Below are 23,435 nucleotides of genomic sequence, written 5' to 3'. Positions count from 1 at the left end.
AACATTTCCTTCCCCTTAAGAATCGGTTTCGTCCTCGAAAATGATACTTGGAAGGTCTAACTGTAAATTGGGAAACCTTTTCTTTAAGGTACTTACTCGCTCCCATGTTGAGCTTTCTTCTGAAAAATCTTTCCACTTAACCAAACATTCTTGATAAATAGTATTCCTTGTTCATCTGTTACGAACATTTAATATTCTTTCTGGTTCATGTGGATTAGATTGGCCATCTAATAGCTCCTCAATGTTATCATTTAAGATTAGATTATCCAAATCGCCCAGCTTCTTCCTTAACTTACTTACATGAAAAACTGGATGTATTTTACTACCAGCAGGTAGTTGGAGCTTGTAAGCCAGTTCTCCCACCTTTTTAAGAATTGTGAAAGGACCACAATACCTGGGTAAAAGCTTTGGACATTGTCCCATTTTCATGGTTTTAGTTTGTTCAAGCACCTTAAGATAGACCAATTCTCCTTCTTCAAAGGAGATGTCTCTTCGGTGAGGATCTGCATATGCTCTAGCTCGATTTTGAGCTTTTTTAATATTTTCTTGAGCAAATCTTAACATACTATTCATATCCTCCAAACAATCCTTAGCTGCCTGAACCTTTTCCTTCCTATCTGCATAAGGAGCTCTGGGCTGAAACCCATACATTAACATAAATGGACTATATCCAGTGGAAGAGTGCTTGGCACTATTATATGCAAGCTCTGCTATCGGTAGATACTCTTCCCAATTAGTTTGCCTTTTACTTACATATGCCTTAAGCATATCTTCAAGGATTTGGTTAACCCTTTCAGTTTGCCCATCAGTTTGCGGGTGATCCGCCGTACTCATGCTAAGTTCAGTATCCAACTTCCTAAATACCGCACGCCAAAATTGACTATCAAATTTTCTATCGCAATCAGAAACTATATTTGCCGGAAGGCCATACAATCGATATATGTTCTCTATGAACAATCTAGTCAATTCTGGTGTTTTAACATCAATTGAAGTTGGAATGAACCTAGCCATTTTGGTTAACCTATCCACAATCACCCACACAGAGTGGTGCCCCCTCTGTGTTCTGGGTAATGCAACAATAAAATCCATGGAGATACTCTCCCATTTTCCTAAAGGAATCTCTAGTGGATGGAGAAGTCCTCCCATTTTCAATATTTCAGCTTTATTAACCTCGCATTTATTACATTTGACCACATAGTCAAGGACGTCCTTATTCATTCCAGGCCAATAGAACTGCCTTTTAATAAGACTATAAGTCTTATTAACTCCTGGATGTCCCGCGCTAGGGGTATCATGACACTCAAAGAGTATCTCGCGCCTAATTTCTATATCTTTCGGGACACATACCCTACCCTTGTAGAGTAAATAACCATTATCAATGGTAAAATTCTTCCACTTGAAACCGGTTTGAGCAACCCCTGATGCTCCATTTTCTTGTTGAACATCCCCAGATATTCCTTCCTCAGTAGAAGCACTTTCATTTGGATCCCCATTTCTTATTGCTTCCCATATATTGGAATATGCCGGATCAACCTGGCCTTTTCCTTTTAAAGATTCAAGCAAGTCGAAAGAGAACTGAGTAAAACTCAATTCATTTATGATGGGCATTCTGCTGAGTGCATCAGCTACTATATTATACTTTTCTTTTCTATATCTTATCTCATAGTCAAACTCTTGGAGGAGTTCGGCCCATCTGGCTTTACGCCCGTATAAATCCGGTTGATCATTAAGCCACTTAATGCTTTCATGATCCGATAAAATCAAAAGTTTGGCACCGTATAGATAGTGCCTCCATTTCTTCATTGCATGTATTATTGCATACAGCTCCCTCTCATAAACAGAATAATTCTGTTTTGCACGGTCTAATTTCTTGCTTTCAAAAGCAACCGGTCAACCTTCTTGTAATAAAACCGCGCCTATCGCCTTATCACTGGCATCGGCTTCAACCACAAATGGTTTATTGGGATCCACTATTAATAATACTGGAGCTGTAGCAATAGCTACTTTAAGTTTTTGAAAACTTTCATTTTGGTCTGTTCCCCAATTAAAGCTCTTTCCTTTCCATTTAAGTTGGTATGTCATTGGAACAGCTATTTTGGCATAATCTCGAATGAATCTATGATAAAATCTAGATAAACCTAGGAAGATTTGCAGCTCTTCCAGGTTCCTAGGAGATGGCCATTCAATAATTGCCCTAACTTTTTCTAGATCCATCTTGATTCCCTCTTTCGAGATAATATGCCCCAAATATTTGACCTCTTGTGCAAAGAATTCACATTTAGTTTTCTTCGCATAAAGGTAATGTGTTCTTAACAGTTGGAATACCAATTGTAAGTGTTCCAAATGTTCTTCTCTTGATTTGCTAAAGATCAAGATATCATCCAAGAAGACTACTACAAAATGTCCTAGATAGGGCCGTAAGACACTATCCATCAGCTTCATAAAGGTAGCTGCTGCATTAGTGAGGCCAAAAGGCATCACCAAAAAATCATAATGCCCGTATCTAGTACGAAATGCTCTCTTAGGAACATCATGTGCATTAATTCTTACTTGGTGATAGCCTGATCTTAAATCTATTTTTTTGAAGAATTTTGCCCCTTGTAATTGATCAAAAAGATCTTCCATTCTGGGCATAGGAAATTTATTCTTCATCGTTATTTTATTAAGTGCTCTATAATCACCACAAAGTCGCATAGAACCATCCTTTTTCTTTACTAATAAAATTGGCGAAGCCTAAGGTGAATTACTAGATTGAATAAACCCTTTATCAAGGTAATCCTTAATTTGTTTTTCAACTTCTTGATGCTGCGTTTCACTTAACTTATAAGGTGGTTTAGAAATAGCATGAGTATCCTTATTTGTGTCAATTGAGTGATTTATATCACCCCTATCTGGTGGAAGGCCGCTTGGTAAATCAGAAGAAAACACATCTTTAAATTCATCTAACAGACTACTTAATTTATTATTTACATTCAACTCACAAACATAAGAAAATTGTTGCTTTATATTACAGAAAGTAAAAGTGTTTTGTACAGGAAGAGACCATAACATATATACCTCACAAGCTTCCTTCTTTATCAGCTTTTGAACATCAGTGGAACACAACAAAGGATTATCAGATATTTCATGTTCACCTTGAATGACAAAAGTCTTACCGTCCCTTTCAAATTCCAGTGTATTATGATGATAACTACGTTTTAAGGATGGTTCCAATCCCCATAGCCACTCCCTCCCTAGAGCAATATCAGCTCTTTCCATGTACATAATTTGGAAATCAAGTTTATCTTTATATCCTTGAATCTCAATTTCCAAACTGGATACCATTGTATCCCATATTTTATTATCTTGACCTTGCATCATACGAACAACATATTGATGCCCACTCTTTTGTTGGGGAAGTTGCAATTTTTTGACAAGTGCATAATTTATAAAATTATGTGTAGCAGAGTCATCAATCATGACTCTAACCCTCTTTCCAGCTATCAATCCATGCACTCTAACTAAATTATGTGGACCAAAGGTAGGCTGCCACATAGAAGTTGACATACAACACTTGTGTTGTACATCCATGTGCAAGACCTCTAAAGATTTATACCTTTCGTGCCCCTTTAATTCTAAGGTCTGCACAACATGGATTTGTTTTTCTTTTCCCTTGCCCTTGTCCTTATCCTTTCCTTTGTCTTCCCCCTTCTTCCTTTGAGGACAATTCCAAGCAGCATGGTTAGGGGATAGGCAATTGAAACACAGCTTTTCTTTTTTGGCCTTATCAAAGTCGTCTGGACTTAACTTTGACCTTACATATTGTTTCTTTTCAAAAGGTTGTTTTTTGCCCTTTAAAAATGACATTTTTCTTTTAAATTTGCCCACAAATTTTGAGGTTTCCAATTCCTTAGACTTGGGCTCTGTATCAGTGAGACTAGTGAGTATACCTGGACGCATACTATCTTCATTGATTAATGCAAATTTAATTGCCTCTTCTAGCATCTTAGGTGAACTCCTTTTTACTTCCTTTTTACAGGCTTTATCTAGTCCCCTAATGAATCCTCTTGTCTTTTGAAATTCATCTATTCCTTCCAATTTGAGGATTATCTCACGATATTCCTCCAAATATGTCAGCAGAGGCCTTCCCTTTTGTCTGACATAATCCCAATCTTCCCAATTTCTTTCCATTTTATTTTTAGGAAGAAATTCTTTCAAAAAGACGGATTTAAATTGAGCCCAAGTTTCAGGTATTTTATTTGCCTCCTTTAAAGTTCGCCACCATTTATACGCTCCTTTATTTCCAAGTAGTCCCGTTCAAGGTTTACGTGATAGTCCCGTTTAAGATTCACGTGATAGTCCAAAATTCGGCCCAAGTTTCAGGTATTTTATTTGCCTCCTTTGAAGCACTCCTTGTGCCACCTCTCCTTTTTGGGCCACACAAATCGTTCTGCATCAACTATCAATGTACTATGCTCAAGGTAATAAGATACATCCGATGCGTACTAAGTCCTTTCGAGCACATGGAGAATCGATTGGTGCTACGACCTCCTGGAGATCGTTGCAATGCCAACTGCAGTCTTCTCCCACTTATTTTCAGGTACAGTGGCTTCCATGACCTACGGATCTGCAATCCGCTCCATCAAGAGACAGTGCTCGTCAATCCACTCCTTCGAGAGACAATGGCTGCTCAACTCCTTCCTCTTCTTCGGCTTCCCGATCTGCTCCATTGAGAAGTAGCGACTATTGCCCACTCATTGCTCAATCTTAGCCCCACCCTTCATTCTCACCTACTCAGGTTCAAGAGACCACTTCTGGGAGCTCTTCACCACCCCAAACCTTCTTCAGTACAACTGGCAACACTTCCTTCATCCTCACACATTTTCGAGTCCGTGATCCACGACTTTTTGGATTCCCTACCCACTTCAGAGGGAAATGTTATTTCTTTGTCCTCAGAGGAGGCATCTACTTCTTCTTTGACTTCAACGGAGGCCTCTCCACCTCCCACCTCAAAGACGGAACCTACTCCACATGAAGTCCTTCACCACCCCATATACTTTCTTTGGCACAATTGGCGGCACTTCCTTTATCCTCACACATTTCGGAGTCCGTGATCCATGAGTTTTTGGATTTCCTATCTACCTCAGAGGGGGATTCAAAGAGGGGATGATCTTTCTTTGCCCTCTGAGAGGGCATCTACATCTATTGCAACTTCAAAGGGGGTTCCTATTTCTCCAATTTCAAAGGGGGTCCCCACCCACCGCTCAATCCTTCACACACCCTGGCGAAGACCTTTTACCTTCTTCTTCTACCCTTGGATGGGGTGGCTTCCTTCCAACAGTCATCTCATGACTGCCTTATCCAAGACCAAGCAATGCATTTCCCCCTTCATTTTGTGAATTTCAGACTGAGAGGCATCATCATTGCTTAATCTCATCTCACTATATGAAGATATGCTTGTTGTAGCACTCAGCTGATCGCAAATTCAAATCATATGTGATAGGCCCACCAAATCAAGAGAATTGATGGTATCTCAGCAATGGAACCATGAAACGAGCCGTCCTTTGAAAGGGTGGTAATGGCCTAATTATTAACTAATTACAGCAAGAAACAAATTCACATATATTGAAATTCAAATATTACCACTTAACCTTGGCCAATAGACTCCCCATTGGCCCCAAAATCTTACCCCCCTTACAATATTTCTTTAGCTTATATAGCATTTGGATGAAGTATACTCAGATTTGGCTCCAATCTCCTTCAAACTCCAATGCCTCTTGCTGCCCAAAGTGGACAACAAGCCTTCAAACCAATTTGCCCCTTGGTTTTATAGGGGATTGGCCTTTTATTTGCACTTAAGATGACAAATTTAGCCGATATTCAATTGTGCCTGGCTGACCTCTTGAATTCTCTGAAATTCCTTGAATTTCAGCAATTGAATTCCAATGCTAGGCCTTCATCCTCTGAGCACGGGACCTGAGGTGGCTACTAAACCCTTATTTCTGCTGTAAATTAGGTTTACAACAGCAATTCCATGAATTAAGCACCTCCAATGGATGTAATGGTTGAAATTTGCTCATGAACTTCAAAAAATGGCTGAAGAATGAGAGAGAAAGCTGAGGAGAGAGAAAACTCTGATTCCTATCACCAAGAAATGACTTTATCAGCCAACTGCCTCCTACTTAGACAAGATGCAATCACCTACAGCCCAAAGGCCCCAAAATGTTGTTAGCTACCTATTCTTGGCTTCTACATGCTGTCGCCTATTGCCTTAGCTGATGGACTAATCAAAATTCCCTCCTATAGGATAGGATGGCTGCAACACCCTCTCCTCCCTCCTACTGGTTGACTTCCAAAAATGACATCTCTCCCTCCTCAAGTCCCCCAATCAGCCTTTCCACACTTGTATGGAAAGGTTTTGTCAAGTGGCAACCTTCTAAATAGATTGTTCAGCTAATACATTAATTTTTAGAATTTCATAATTCTACAAATTTAAAATTAATTCATCTCTTTGTCCCTACCCAAAAAGTTAATAGCAATGCCGACCCACAATTAAATTGGCTAGGCCATTTTGTCTCCCACATTTTTCCAAGTATTGATCGGCCCTTGAACTAGTCTTGATTAATTAATTAATGCCTAGTTCCTAACGTCATCACTAGCATTTAATGGTTAATTAAATACCCTAGGCCCAAACTCACAACCAGTACCTAACCAATATAAATTATTACAACTTTTGCCTTTAGCACCCATTGATGTCTCGAGGTCTTGGGCCCATCATTGTGGCTTAGCTAACTTACACATCACATGTGCACCTCACATGTGCACATTTAATTAATGTTTAAGCCAAATGCTAAGCAAGGCATCAATAATATACCCCCGTGACAAGGGGACACATTGGCAATCTAGCTTCTATAGACCATGATATGCTTCTATAGAGCATTAGTGACAAGCATTGAAATTACTCTCTATGGTCAAGGATTGGAGCAATCAAAAGTGACATCGATGTCTTTTCGAGGCACCTTGGTTGTGGCTTGATCACCCATTGCTTGGGTATCCATAGTCCTATATGATTGTCATTTGTTATATGTACTATGATGAGTCCTTAACCTATGTATATTTTATTGTATTAATCACCCATGATTCGAGAGAGGATACTATGCCAAAGGTAACTAAGGAGTATTACGAGAAGGGCTTTAAGGCAAACGATTAATTGGACTTGATTCTTCTAACTATCTATGTCTCAAAATTTCATAGAATTCTTCAAGAGAGAGAGAGTAATAATCCTTATCTTACAAGATATTCCCTTGTATACCTGGAAAGAGAGTCAAGGTACCACTCCGTCAAAGCTTGTGGTGAGGGAGGAGTCAGCACCAAAGCAATAGACTTTGATGGAGACTAGTTTGATGAAGATGGTTGAGACATCTTGGATAGTGTTCTTGAACGCTCTCGAATGCCAAGCTTTCTTGATCAGGGCTCAAGTGTCAATCAAGAGCAACTAGATTTCATACCATGTAAAGTGATGCTAGAACAAACATAGAGAAAGCCAAACAATACCACAACATAATGAACACAATCTGATGATGTTAACAAAGATGAGTAAATAGAAATGTAGATATTACAAATGGGGTCTCGAATCTCTGTGTCTTAAGGATCAGGGCAAAGGCAAGCTGAGAGAGGTGTCGGAGATGCCAAAAACAGCTCAAAGAGTGGGCTGCACTCAAGACACTCCAGATAGATCCCAAAGTACAGCTGCAACAGGCCACTAGGGCTAATGATGATGTGGGCAACAGTGAAGAGAATGAAATGCAGTCTTCCAGGCAGCAGGATGTCAATGGTGACTCCGAGGAGTACGACACAGGTATGCTTGCTGAAAACACAGCCCAGTCAGGCCAGCAGATGAAGGCAAAACGATGCCATCAGCTGGCTGTACCAGCAGGAGCAGAAAATGCAGGCTGCAATCGGTGAAATGCAGGATGCAGATGATAGCAACAGCTGCCATGATCCAAATAGGCTGGGCAATGATCATCCAGCAGCTGGCAGCAGGCTGAACAGAAGGGTGGCACCTCCTCTGGCTGGGCAGCAGCTTCTCCAAGGGGTATGGGCAGCAAAGGAGAGGGCGATAGTAGCTAATGGCCATGAACATAACGATGATAATCATCAAGGAGTGTGAGTGATAAGACAGGATGCCCACAACATGTTCGTTTATAGGGATTTTCAGGCATTTGTCGCATTGAATAAAAATAATGCATTTTTCACAAAAATAAATATTTTTGAGCTGCTTTAATGAAGTAACCTGAGGCATGCATCGTAATTTTGTGTCAATGCATGCCCTAATTTTTTAGTGGCTCAACAAATCCTTCGTGGAAAACACAATGGGAGCACCCTCATGTCTCATATAGTAGGTAGGACACCATATATTTAGTGCTTCTTTGTCTCTACATCCAATTGCCCCCTCTAACATATCATGTGTCTCGTGCCTCTCCAGTGTATCTACCTGTCTCAACTCGAAGCTAGTGTGAGGAGGTTCCAGCTCAATATGGCAATGCAATGTGGTGGGTGCATATAGACTATACTAGAGTGTCTGTAGAGCATCCATTTTGGAGGCCATGTGGCAAGGTCCCTCAGCCCTGCACTAGTCTACACAAGCCTGTACCATGTGTCCCTTGTTGCACGTTGTTATGAGGAGCATAGTGCATAGTGTATTCAAGATAGTTTAACATGTTAGATTGGGCTGCTCTTTAATAGAACCCAAAATGAGTCAACCACCAAATAAACATGAGACAGATGGCCCCATGACACTTGACTCTTCGAACCATACATGATACACAAACATGCAAAAATAAGTTACAAAATTCTGAGTTCCCTAACTCACACCCAAGGGTCTCACCTCAATTTCTAGACACCAAAAGAATGCTTACAAAAGACTTCATCAGTCCTCTAAATGAGGTGCCAAAGTGGAGACGAAGTCAATTGAGAGTTCAATAATAGAATCCCAAACATGATGCATACAACTAAGTTAAGTTATTACATAATCGTGTCAAGAGCATAAAATAAGCAGTGAACCTCAGAGTTTTCACTCTCACATAAAGCTCTCCAAGATGTTTGGAGCTCATATTTTAGCAGAAACTTGATTCAATGGTACTCCATGTTCAGCTGAAAGCAAAGTCCAAGATTTGCACCAGATTTTTAAGTACACCACTGTTTTCATCATGAAACTACCACTATTAAAATACAAAACTAAGATTATCAAGCCACCTACTAGACTATCTGAGCTGAAAAGATTGTGTTCTAACTTGAGGCTTGTACAATCATGCTTATGTAAACCTGCTAAGGTGAAAAGCCTGCTTGGATGTTAATTACATGTCAACCATTATTCTTGTGAAAAGCAATGCATTGAGATTCACATTAGCAATGAACTGAAGCTTCAAACTTGAATCTCAGCACAGAATCCAACTTTGTGGACACTATTTGAAAAATGGTCCTTACCATCTGGTGACGATGTTGTATCTAGTATCAAATCCAAGGCATAATCATAATAAGGAACTTGGCTGCTCAAGCCACTCAAATTGAAATCATCTTGAATGTACTCATCGTCGATTTCACAAAAAAACTCACTTCCTCTAAGACCACAAAACCATGATATCCACGAGATGTCATCCCCATCAGATCCACTAATATCTGATTCCTCAGTATCAGTCTCTGAATCTTCTCCTGCATCATCAGAACCATGCCAACAAACAAATAAAGAGCCCAAGAATAAGAACGAATGACCAACAAATGAGTGGTGTGATGCTTTATAAATGAAGCTGCACAAACTTTTCAACTTATCTTTTCCTTTCATCAAATGAAGGATAGTGTGTTCTTCACTAACTCTAATGGTTTTAACATGAATATTTCTCCTCATGACAGTTGGCAATCCTTTTATGACATTTTTTACCTTTTTGCACAAAATAAAACACCTAGAAATCAACATTATCATTTTAAGTTTTTGAGTGTGGCAACATAGCAATGAAACAATGTAGCAATATAGCAACATTGTTTTACCTCGTGAACATGTGAGCATTAGCAATCACATGAAGGGCCTACTATCACTAGTTATAGTTTCTAACTAAACCCTTACACTAATCTCATACGTGATGTTTACACAGGGTTTTGTCTACTAAACCGTGATGTGAGCCATTTGGTTGAATATTCACATAAAAACATTCTAAAATGTTGTCTCGACACTTTAATCCTAGCCCTCGATTGTGCACACCAATTGCCTTTGCAATGTGATCAAAGGCCTGCAATTGGCTTAATCTCAAGTTAGAAGATGCTGTGAAAGTTTTTCCACAAATGGATGAAAGTCTAAACCCTATGCGATGCTAGATTATGCCTAAGGCCCACATTCAAATAGACCAGTCCCCTAAGGTTACTTCATTCACCATGTGACACATGGTAGGCATTGATCTCATGACACCTTGGCACACCACAAAAGTACATGTGATGCTACTTGAAAGAGCACTATCAATCTAGTTGCTATTTTGTGGACTTATTAGGGCATGAAAGTCTATCCCTGTTGAAGTTATTTGATAAGAAGAAACACATCTTAATTAAAACAGATGTGAGACAAAATAGTATCTTCTTGGGCATTTTAGAAGTTCTCTACTTATCAAAAGGGCAAAAACTTCCAAGGTGTGAATACATGATGAAGATTAACTTCAAGCACAACAAGAGGATGATATCAAAGTTTCTGCAGTTGCAGCAGCCCTAGAAAAGGAAGACGTTTCTACTTCTCTTATTTCATATTCACGCATTATGAAGGCCATTTCTCTTGGCAAGGTGACGGTGAAGCTACATCTCTCTGCATGTGATTCAAACTCAACTGAGAGAAGCAATGGGAATGCAGAAGTGCTGAGAAACTCCAGTTGTGATCTGCTCTTCTTCTTCTTGTGAAGATTATTGGTTTCACCTCATAATTTCTCCTCAAAAGTTTAAAAAGAACTTTAAGCCAAGGGAAGGGTATACAATGTCATAGAAAATAGACAAGTTAGTCTACTAATAAACAATCCCTTATCTAGCTTCACTAACTAGCTAGATACAAGTTGATTCGAGATTGTGTTTGGCTGAGTGTGATTACATATCCATGTGTCATCCCTAAGTATGTGCTTGCATGTCCAGGTGTCCGCCTGCTCATACATTTTGTCTAGTTTTCATGCTATTACCCATAGCAAATTGGCACCAAAAACTCTTGTATTTCAACCAGCCATCATCTCTACCTGCTCTTTGGTTAGATTGCATGTAACATCCGAATGGGCAGGTCACAACCACACCCCAAGAGCTGGCATTCCATATCACCATCCCACACCCTCCCAATGTACAGAGGTGTCAGCCTATGTGCCAAGCGTCTCAAAGAGACGATCACACAATGATGTGCACAATAAGCCCTTGACTCCTATAAATAAGACTTGACTGCCCTATCCCTAAAGTACCCCTAGTTCGTTTGCACTAGATCACTTTGTGACCACTGTCACCAATGCACTTGCATCCATCCAAATCCTAAAAACTATATTTCGTATGTGGTATGGAGACCATCAATTTTTTGTGCTGCCTTTTGTATTAACAAATGCTCTTCAACTTTCTAGAAGATTATGGACTTATTTCATCCCATAACTTTCCTACATAATTACTAGCTCGCTGATTCCCAAACACATTATGCCTCTTAAGAAAAGGAATTGTTGGCAGTCATTCATATGCCGAAATTTTGGTTTCATTGTTTGTACAGCACTTGGTTTATTTTTAGATTGACTATCATTCACTGAAATTCCTCTGCAATCAGTTCGATCCTCATGGCCGAAAGGTAAGATGGATGGAGCTTATGCACGAGTTTGACTCCGAGATCTGTCACCAAAAGGGAACAACCAATACGGTTACCAATGCCCTAAGTCAAATCCCAAAAGTTAATTCTTTGTCTTTCTCTAAGATTGCAACTGATCTCTATTCTTCTCTCAAGGGGCATTGCCAAAACAATCCTCACTTTGGTAGGATCTAGCAATTGGTCCAAGAAGGAGTAGCCACACCCCCCAAAACAACATTTCCAGCAACCCAAGACAAACCAATTGTTGCCCATAAAGAGAAACACCGAAACGTCTTTTCAAGCAGTCCATCTTACCGGGAAATGGTTTACCCAGAGAGTTTTCATGGCTTTTCTCATCATCTTCCTTGCACAATTTGCATTGCTTCCTATTCATCTCCTTCTCTCACTTGCTCACAACTGACAAGCCCCCCCTAGCCTCCTCCTCCTCCCCCTTCTCCCTCCTTCCACCTTGTTCTTCTTCTTCTTCTTTTTTCATTCCTTCCTTCTTAATAATTATAATTTACTCTTCAAATGATTCACGAGTCACAACTCACAATTTGTGATGGTAGTCTTTAGATGATTCATGACTCGTGACTCATAATTCATCTTATTGTTTTGAAATTTGAGTCTTAAGTTTTAACATTTTGTTGTTTTGAGTCTTAACTTGTAAGTCAATAATATGTATTTTATGTTCTTCAATCATGTAATAATCATGTATGATGTTTGATATAAGTTATAACATGTTCAACTTCAAACTTTGTGAATTCAATATGTAACATGAAGACTAGAAATTCTGAGTGAAATTTGGCTAGATACTATTGTAGGCATTGATATATCTAGATACCTATGTATTTATTTGGGGTAAAATCCGAAACTCTTCCCCCCATTACCAAAGCTAGCCAAAACTCCGAAACACTGATTTTTGTTGTTTCTGTTTTCCTCGTTTCTAAAACTCCCCCTGTACTATGCTAGTAGCCTAGGAAGCTTTGATGATCCAAACACCTAAAAGCTCGCTACTAAGAGAAAGATTATAGAAAAGTATTCCATTAAAAAAGGATTACTATTTAAGGCAAAGTGTGTATACTCAATGATGAGGATATCCACAACAAAATTCGTTTGATGCATTGAGTAAAGGACACCTTGGCAAACATCAAACTTTGGCCTTGGTTAGCCTATATTTCTATTGGCTGCACATGAAGACTTTCATTAAGTCTTATGTGCATGAGTGCCCACAATGTCAAGTTAATAAAGCTAAACAACGAAAACAAGCAAGGATATTACATTCTTTACAAATTCCCAATAAAAAGTGTAGTATCTCCATGGATTTTGTAGTCAAATTACCCATACAAATCGAGGTCGTGACACAATTTGGGTCATGGTCACCCAAGATTGCATCATGATCAACCAATTGACAAAGCTGGCTTGATCCATTCTAACGAAGACAACCATTAAAAGCCATGAATTGGCTAGTCTCTTTATCGAGCATTTATAAAAACTTTATGATTTACCTCAAAAAATAGTCAACAACCCTGATCCTAAGTTCACTAAACATTTTTGGCAAACAATCTTCCAGTGGTTAGAGTCTCAATTGTCCATGTTGTCCTCGAATCATCCTTATACCAATGGATAGACCAAGAAGACAAATCAAACTATGGAGGACAAGCTCATGCATATGCCTCTCCTAGACAATCTTCCACAAATTGAATTTGCTTATAATAGCAATTATTCAACTATTGCTCATAGCCCATTTATGATGATATATGATTATGACTTGAAACCATTGATTGCCATTGATGCCAAGGGACCACTGGGTGCTCCTACTGTAGCAACAAGAGCAAGCCTTGCACCGCAAATTGTCACCATCGACCTTTGCTCCCTACTCCACTGGAGTATATTTGTCTACCTCCTAGCAATCCTTGTGCCACCTCATCGTATTGGGTGACAAAGATCGTTTTGTATCAACTATCAGAGTTTTATGCTCAAGGCAAGAAGATGCATATGATGCCATAGTCACCAAAAAAGTTTCATCTTGTTTCGTTTTTCAAGGTTTTGAGATTTCATTTTGCATTTCGTTTCATTAGCTAACTTGAGGTTTCGAGGTTTTAAAAAATGTTATTTGTAATAATTAAATTATTAGAGAAAGAAAAATACATCTATATCTATATATAATATTATTAGAGAAAGAAAACATATCCATAAAATGCACAAATCAAAATGAATAGGCTACAGCATACATGTAATACGTAGTGTAAAGTGAAAGTAGAAGCTAATGTTCATGAGTTAAAACCTAGTGAGGAGGCATTTTCACTTGAGGTGAAAGGCTGAAGGTAGAGAGGAAGGTGGAGGAGGGTGTGGAAGAGGTGAAGGATGAAGAGGAGGCAGATACAAGGTGGAGGAGGAGGAGGAGGAGGAGATGATGCACAAGGATGAGTTGATTGGATGTGCAAGGAGGATGATTGAAAAAATGTGGGTTGTAACAGAAAAACAGCCCACATGTTCTTTTAATAAAAGAAACTCTTTAAAAAACTTTTTCATTTCACGACCTTGTTTTGCAAAACAAAACAATGCATGAAGAGATGGAGGGGATGATTGGGCATACAAGGAGGGTGGACAAAATGCTACTTGTAAAAGAAAAGCAGTCCCCCATATTCTTTTTAATAAAGGGAAACCTTTGCTTCACAACCCTATTCCACAAAACGAAATGGAACATTTCACATGTTTCGAGGTTTCCCATTTCGCTAGGATGAATTGTCCTCTGTCTAGCAATATACCACATCAATAGTCTCATCCAAAAGTTTCTCCCGAATGAAATGATATTGAATTTCAATGTGCTTCGTCCTAGCATGAAACACAAGGTTCCGAACCAAGGCAACGCAACTCTCATTGTTGCACTAAAAAACAATAGGACCTACCTACAGGCAGCCAAGCTCCTCCAATAACCTACGAAGCCACATTGTCTCACATGTAGTAGAAAACGCCGCCTAATACTCCACCTCAATTGAAGATAGGGCAACCGTGGGCTGCTTGCTCCTCCATGAAACAACACTTGCACCCAAGGTAAAACAATAACTTGTCATGGACCGCCGATGATCCACATCACCAACCCAATCTAAATCACTCCAACTGGTAAGTTCCAAGCTTACATCACCTGTACCTACTAGATAATAGATCCCAAGACCAGGGGTCCCTTGAAGGAACCGCAAAATCCTCTAAGCAGCCTGCCAATGCACCATCTTGGGTTTACTCGTGATTCATGAACTCGGCCAACACACCTATAGCATAACATAAGTCAGCAGGAGTGTTGAGAAGTCATATCAAGGAGTGAACCAACTGCCTATAACGGGTAGCATCCGCCAAAGGAGAATCGGAATGGGTTGTGGCCTTCCAATTTGGATCCATAGCGGTCGTAATAGATTTGCATCCCTCCATCTCATACGTAGTCAAGAGCTCCTGCACACACTACTGCTAGGAGAGAGAGATCCCCCTCGAAGTCTGATAGATCTCATGACTTAGACAGCAAAGAAGTCCCATATCCGTCATCTCAAACTTCTCATGAAGTGCTACCTTCGTCTGCTCGACCATCCAAGCATGGTCACTTGTCACAATCAAGTCGTCCACATAAAGGACAAACAACATATGACCACCCGAGGTATGTACATAAAGCTGGCCTTAGAACGCCGCTATTCCAATCTCTCTTGGAGGAATAAGACAATCTTCTCGTTCCAAGTACAAGGAGCTTGCTTAAGGCCATAAAGGGCCTTCCTCAACTTGTACACCTTACCATCAGAAGAACCAAAGCTTCAAGGTTGCTCAACATAGATCTCCTCCTTCAACTTCCAATTCAAGAAGGTAGGCTTCACATCCGACTGATAGATTGGCCAGCTCCTATAACTAGCCAAGGCAAGAATTGCACAAATAATAGCCATCCAAGCTACAAGGGCAAAAGTATCATGGAAATCAACTTGAAGACCCGTTTGACTCCAATTACCTTTTTATGAGAAGGCTTAGGTACAAGATACCAAGTGTCGTTCCTCTCAATTAACTCCAACTCCTGCTCCATCGCTTTTGGCCAATGATCATGTTGTAAAGCCTCCTTCACAGAGGTGGACTCCTTATCCTGCATGGCACGGGTCATCAAACAATAGTGTACATAAGCTTGCTGAAATGTGCTTGGTTCCTTAACCCATGCATCACAAAGAGTGTCACGGACCAAACAAGGAGAAGACTAGATCTCTCCCCATTGCTCACCATCTGCTAAAGTATTTGGAATATCCACCGACTGCTAGGGTTCAATCAAAGAGTCAGATGACGAAGAAATAAACTCCTCATCCAAAGAAAAATCCTCAAGAGGCACAGGCACCAAAGGTACAACCGCTAGTGCCCAACCATCTCTTGGATCGCCAAGAATAGGGTGTTCCTCACCCCCTCTTAAAGCTAGAACTTCCATGAACCAAACATCATGGCTCATGTCAACATCCCGCTTGATGGGATCATACAATCAGTAACCTTGGGACTGCAAGCTATAGCCCACAAACATCTGTCTTTTGGAAGCCGCTTCAAATTTGTAACACTATGTTTTTGGGATGTGAACATAGACATCACACCCAAAAACCCAGAAATAAAAAATATCTAGCTTAGATCCAAAATACACCTCATAAGGTCTCATATCAACAACAGTGAAAGTAGGAGAGTGATTAAGGATGTGGATTGCAGTAGCCACAGCCTCAGCCTCAGCCTCAACCCATAGACACTACGGGGTCTGTCTATGCTCCATCATGGTACGGGCCATGTCAATCACATTGTGATTCTTCCACTCCAAGATACCGTTCTCTTGAGGGGTGTTTGTGTTAGCAAACTCTTGGTGAATACCACAATCAACACAAAAACAAGCAAGCTCATTAGAAATAGATTTTCCACCCTTATCCGATCGTAAGGTCTTCAGTTTCCGAGCGCTTCTCCTCAAAGAGTAATCGATCCTAGAAGTTGAACAAGGCCTCCGACTTCAGCTTCAAAAAATAAGCCCATGTCATCCTACTGTAATCATCCACAATTAGCATCCAATACAAGCTTCCTTTAAGAGACTCCACCCACATTCGTCCACAAAAATCAATAGAAACAAGCTACAAGGGTGCTAAAGAGACCACCTCAAGGCCTTGTTGGAAATAGAATCATATGTTTGCTTCCCATGGATGCAAGATACACATAGCTGCTAGCTCACCACAATACCAGGCAAACCTCGAACAAGCTATCCTCTAGACACCTTTGAAAGGTAATCGTAGTTGAGGTAGCCAAACCAAATATGCCATAGCTCGAACTGTGTCTAAGACGTAAGAAAAAAAGAAGTCAAGGCAAAAGAAGCTCTCAACTTGTAGACTCCATTCTCCTCATAACCTTAAGCAAGGACCTATCTCGATCCACGATCAAGAATCCGAAAGGAACCCACATCAAACTCAACCAAGAGGCGAAGGGCACAAAGCTTGTGCGAAAGCACATCGTATCCCAAGGCCAACACATAAAGCACCTTGAAAGTATGGGCACCACCCTGCCCATTTGGAATAAGTTGCATGTGACCCCGTCCCTAAATAGGGATAGAACTATCACCAATGAGAATCTACCCATGTGAAGGCCGCAAATAAGCAACACCTGCTATAGAAGAAATCGTATGCCGTGATGCACCACTGTTAAAAATTCACTCCCAAGTGTGTGGGGCCATCAACACAGCATCAAAGGCCTTCAAGGTCAATGTCTCCATCTCCAAGTGGAGGAAAGCAACCACCACTCTAGAGTCCTTTGAAGATTTCTTCTTTCTCCCTTTTCTTCTTATCCTTATCAAGACTATCCTTCTTCCAGTGACTTGTCTTGCCACAAATGTGACAACTGGACTTCTTTTCCTTGTTCTTCTTTGATTTGTCCTCCCTTTGGTCCTTCCCCTTCTTCTGAGAGGATTGACCTATCAATGCCTCTGATTTAGGAGCATTGATTCATTTCAACTACTCCTCTTGGTCCAAGACCATAAAAACCAACTCCTCCGAACAAAGAGTCTCCAACTCCCCCGAGGCAATCAAGACAGAATAAAAACCACTGAAATGAGGCGGAAACTATAAAAGAAGAGTTATCGTCATGTCTTCAAAAGTAATCATCTTCCCTGTGTTCTGCACCTGCATTTAAAGCTGCCTCAGCTTGTTGATATGCTCCCACATAGAAGATGACTTGTTTACATTTATGGTCCGCGTCTGCACTTCCAAAGAAACTCATTTCATGACAATCATTCTATTATACATCTAATCAAGCTCTAGCCATATCTCCCGAGCCATCATCAAATGCTCTATATGAGAGATCACAGTTATACTACATGAGAGAAATAAAAACAAGTGGATACGAATATTTAGTTTGTCCCAATGCGCCTCAACCTTTGCCAACTCCAACTCATCACTCATAGAGAGTTTGTACTGGTCTCTCAATGAAGGACGGTGGATAGCCTCCATAACAAGCTTCGTCAAATCATAGGACTCTAGAATGCAAAGCATCATAATACGCCAAATGAAAAGGTGGCTTGCTACGGCTCTTCTCCGCTCGTCCCGCTCCTTTACCTGTCGAAGGCAATAAAAATGTAAAATTTACACTTGAAGGCCCAAAATGCAGTCTTCTTCCTTTTCAGATAGCAAAAATCAGCAACAAATTTAACAACTTTACTCCTTTCTTGCACACCCACGCTCATCTCTACCTTGTTTTGATGCACAACCCTCCTGCTCGCACTTGAATGCTAAAAATGCAGCCTTATGTCACGGTAAAATCCCCTCTTTAAGTATGTCCAGTCCTTCAATGCTTTGATACCATGTCAGAGCGAAACAGTGCGAAAGCGTATGACCAAGACTAAGAGTGAACATAGAAAGAGGAGAGAGAGAGACTGGAACACAAAAAATCTACAATGAAAAATGCTATATAAGGAAGCAAATATGTACACCCGCATAGAGTGTATGTCTACGTACGTAACCACCTCAAAGATCTCACAAGCTGTGAACCTCAAAGTATGTGCAACAATCTCCACGAACAATAATCTATAAACCTGTGATCAAAGAATGTCCAACCGTGTGCTAAAAACAAGCAATAAATAGGCTAAAGAAAAATGGTGAAAATATGCTACTGGTTGCATTTAATGCACTGAATTGTCCTGTTCAACTACAAAATAAGCCATTCAACTACATTGCTAACGTGGCAATCTGACCAACGCTGCCACATGGCATACCTGTGGACTGTATGGAACTGCCACAACACACAACTGCTAGAAAATGCATATATACATAGCCTATCTCTCAAGAATGTCTTGAAAGGTGAGAAGGATCGAAGCTTGCACCCGAGAGCTATGGCGAAATCGAGAGAAAATGGCGAGAAAAGTGTAACCAAAGCTACTACCCACCAAGTACTACTGAAAGTATATCATTTCAAAATATTTCAGCATGAAAAATCCGTGTCAGTCCGATGCTTGCTGTAATAAATGACAGCAGGGTGCTCCCACTGGCTCAAAAGGCGGATAAAGGAGCTCAACAGCTCGAGCAAACCAAGTCAAAGTACCAAAGACAAGTAACCAAGACAATGCCTCAATAGCATCCAAGGTCGTAATGGAAAAATCCAAGTCAATGTCCAACTGCTCAAGGGAATACTGAATGTCGAGACGAGCTCAAACAACTATCATCCACACCCAAAGCATAAAGTATTCACCAAGACATCATAACCCATATTGGATAGCCTAGACATAAATCATGTCATAGATGAAATGCCAGTTGCAAAGAAGTGACAGTAAAATCTAAATCGAGCTCTAATCTCAGCTCAAAAGCATTCCAGAGCATAAACAAGACATGTGGCATAGTCCAAATGCATCATGACATCATACCAAGTAGCCGGCAGCACCCCGTGACCAATAGACATAACCCAACTGTAGCATAAATAACTTCAGCCCTGAAGTTTCTAGCAGCATATAACCTTTGTAAACTGAGCATATCAATGCTCAATCCAAGCTCAAATCCATAGGCATACATTCTCGTATATATAGGCACCAACCGGGCATAATCGAACGTCAAATGCCAAGACTTGTAAGCATAAAATTGAAGTAACAGGTGGCTACCCTGTTTTAGACAGATCTGGGATTGTTCAAAACAGTCAATGGCTGAGCTCAATCAGCTCCAAATGCATCTCACATAAAAGGCATAACATCCATAAGTGATCCAGTATCAATAGACATCAGTAGAAGCATCACATAAGCCATAGATATACAAATACATGTTGTCTCAGACCTGATATCTGTTGCAAAATATTCTGTCATCAAAATTAGGCAAATCCGACATCACCATCGCATCCGGAGCGTGTTAAAACCCCAACTCAGACTCTTACCTTGCCTGAAACGGGTTCTGAATGCTCGAGATATGACAAAAAAAGTGATTTTTGGGCCAAATTTTTGAAACATGCGCAAAAAAAACGTGAGCTAGCTAGGGGGGGTCTACTATCCCACATGTCAACAATGGGGCCCAAAGGGGGTACAAATGAGAACCAAAGAAAACCTACACCAAGCCTCAGCAAGCCTTGATAGGCCGGAAGCAAGATCCAGGTGAAGGAAGCTCCAAGAGGTATGGGCTATGGCTACCCACAACCTGTGAAAACCCTGTTTACCTAAACCTGTGGGCTGAGATAAATCTCTGAAATAATGAAGCAATACCTCAATGTCAATGCCCTGATGGTGCCTCAATAGGCTGGGAAGAAGCTCGGGAAGCCGAGGAGTGACGAGAGCTCAAGAGAATGAGCTATGGCTGCCGGAAAGGAAACCCAATGCGAGTGAGAAGTCAATGATAAGCTGAGAATGCCACGAGCCAAGCTCAAGAGTCGAGAAGCCGTACTCTGATACCAGTTGAACGGTAATAAGGATCGAAGCTTGCACCCGAGAGCTATGGCGGAAGAGCAAGAGCAAGAAAGAGAAACAAAAAATGGGAACTCCAACAGTGACAATGTGTGACCGGGACTTCCTTTATTCAAAATGTCACTAAAAGAATAAAGAATAAAGTGACAGTGATGGGCGCGCGCCACCTGCAGTGTGCAGCGGCGGTGACTGTCAGTGTAGTAATATACGGGCAACTAGACGAAGGTGCCTTACCCCCAACATGTCTATCCAAGGAATGATAATCTCTAACATTTTGGTCTAGCAACATGTTCATCATTTCTACTACTATGTTTATTGTTCCTTCCTAAATTGCTATAGCAAATCATCTTCACCATTATTGTGTGTTTCCAATTTCTATTGCCACCCCAACTCCCATACCACAATTCCCAACCATTAGCTACTTCCTGGAGGTTGCATTTACGAAAAACTCAAGGCCACCTAAAAGAAGTTACACCCTCATAATCAACCCTATATTAGATATCTATATTTTTAAGTTTTATTCACTCTTAAAGGACTGCCCACCAATCACCTATGTACAATCACTTACACTTTCAGAGATTGGATATCCTTCATCTCCGACAACTCCTAAGAATTGTGTTTTGCTCCCTCTACTATTGTCCTTCATTTTCCAATATCTACTCTAACATTCCACTACCCATAGAATTACATTTTGCTCCTACCATAGAGGGCCTCTTTTACTCATCATCGACAACTCTGCCTGACAAACTGTGTTTCCATTCACAATGCAAATTCCTTCCAAGTGCTGCCAATTGATCAACCAAGACAATGCACTTATCTCCAAGATTTGCTCCATTGTATCAACATGATTCAATATTCATTATTCTTCATTTATTTTCTTCTTCAATGTTTCTAACTTCCTTTGTCTTCATGTTTGCCGTCCAACACTGTGTTTCTCTCTAAAAACCCTATTATTTCTCAACATGATATCAAAACATATCATTCCTTCTCTTGATATCCGGTTTGCTTTATGCTTAGAAACTCGTATCATGATAATGGAGCAAGAAGCAACTCATTGTGGCCACTTTTATTGTGAAACTAAATATAGGGCAGCTTTCACAACCAAAGTTGAGTGTGTTTAGCTCACCTTGTGTCTGATTTGGATGTTGGATAGTCATCTAATACCACCATCTGCACTAATAGTCAAAGGACATTGGCACTTGCACAAAACCTAGTGTTTCATGCTCATACTAAGCACATTGAGATGCATTTTACTATCCTTTGTGGATCGATCAAAGTCCCGAGCCTAGCACTAGCCTATACATAAGTGCAAGCTCGTATTCACCGCATCACTCCTAAGAGGGATTTGTTATCAAATTTTAGTAGTAATGTAGATCAATACACTTAACAGTGCTAGGGCACTTTTTCCCTCACCAGGAGGTTTTTGCCCTTGTCTTTGTATATATACATATTCACTTGAGAGTCTACTTAGTCTTCTCAATCTTCTACTTTAATACCTCTCAATATACTCTATGTTTTATGTTATCAAGCTCCTTCCAACCACCACATGTGCTAACCTTAAGAAAAAAAAGTCAAATTGAAATATCACAAGTAAAACCAAAACTGCAACCACCTATGATAAGCATCATTTGTCAATGCCCTAGTAATAAATCATTGCAAGTGAGAAGTTGGGTGGCGGGGTCCAGCAAGAATAGATTGGTTGGTAAAGGTGGTGACATAGATTGGGAGAGAACTACTCCACAATGAGCATGGAAAGGTCAGCAGTAAGAGTCCATGGTTAATTATGTGCCTTGGAACAATATGTATGAAAGGCATGAGATATCCAATTATTCCTGCCTCTCACTCTCGCAAGAAGTTTTAGATAAATCCCCAGACTGTGAATTACAGCAACATCATGAGCTTCTGTGAGGGAGGCACCGCATACCTTGCTAAGTGCAGTTGGGGGCAAAGGGCTGCCATCACATCTTGCTAAGTATGTGTACCTCCCGAGCAGAAGTTCATGATGTTAAACACAGCGTGTGCACATGCAAGACATTCTGTTGCACAGTGAGCACGATTGTAAGACGGCTTATGATGCCCTTGAGTAAAACCTGTGCAGTTCAGAACTGAAAGGCACTGAAACTCACCATCATCTACGTACTTGGACACGGCCCGCGTGGGGTGCGAGGAAAGCTTGTCCCTACCTCCTCCTCCTCCTCCTCCTCCTTTAAAAGTGGATGGAGATGTCCTCTCAAGCACATCTTGGATGCGTTTCTTGCTGTCGATGCTGCCTGCCCCTCCCCTGTCTTTGCTGTAGCTGTTGTACATGGCTAGCTCCTCGCAAGCGAGTCGAGGCAATTGAGCTGATGGACTGTGTGCTGTGAGTTCGGTTCAACGGGGACTACTGACGATTGGCGCCCTTCACCAAAAAGAAACCCCCGCCACGACAGAGATTCCACCGCAGTAAATCACTTACATCAAACATAAATGCGAGCTCATTTTGAATTTTGCCTTGAAAATAGCAAGTTGGGCGATACCAGATACAATGTCTAAGCTGAAGGGGCCGACAAAGTGTCATTTAACAATTTTCAATTGTATTTTTTTTTTCGAGTGAATTTTATAAATATTTTTAGACTATCAAACTATTTATATCATATGAAGCTTGAAGATAAAAGATTGGGGTATTTTGATATTTTTATCAAGTTGTTCAAGTTATAAATGAAGAGTTCAAAA

At 40.5% G+C, this 23,435-nt stretch overlaps 1 protein-coding gene across 1 annotated transcript in view; it reads right to left on the bottom strand.

The window, feature by feature from the left end:
• LOC148030349 (casein kinase II subunit beta-1-like) overlaps window positions 1-23,207 on the bottom strand; it is a 42,308-nt gene extending 19,101 nt beyond the window's left edge. The window contains exons 1-2 of the mRNA XM_087686660.1: window positions 22,850-23,207; window positions 9,466-9,690 (exon numbers count right to left, since the gene is read on the bottom strand). Coding sequence (XP_087542786.1) covers window positions 9,466-9,690; window positions 22,850-23,030 — 406 coding nt within the window. The 5' untranslated portion in view covers window positions 23,031-23,207. The remainder of the gene's footprint in view (window positions 1-9,465; window positions 9,691-22,849) is intronic.
• Window positions 23,208-23,435: the final 228 nt, after the last annotated feature.

Source organism: Lygodium microphyllum, chromosome 10 (genome assembly GCF_053477565.2).
Source record: "Lygodium microphyllum isolate KBCC chromosome 10, Lygodium_microphyllum_v1.1.10, whole genome shotgun sequence".
Classification (NCBI taxonomy): domain Eukaryota; kingdom Viridiplantae; phylum Streptophyta; class Polypodiopsida; order Schizaeales; family Lygodiaceae; genus Lygodium; species Lygodium microphyllum.
The sequence above is the reverse complement of the archived record's forward strand: the minus strand, read 5'-3'. Positions and strand labels throughout refer to the sequence as shown.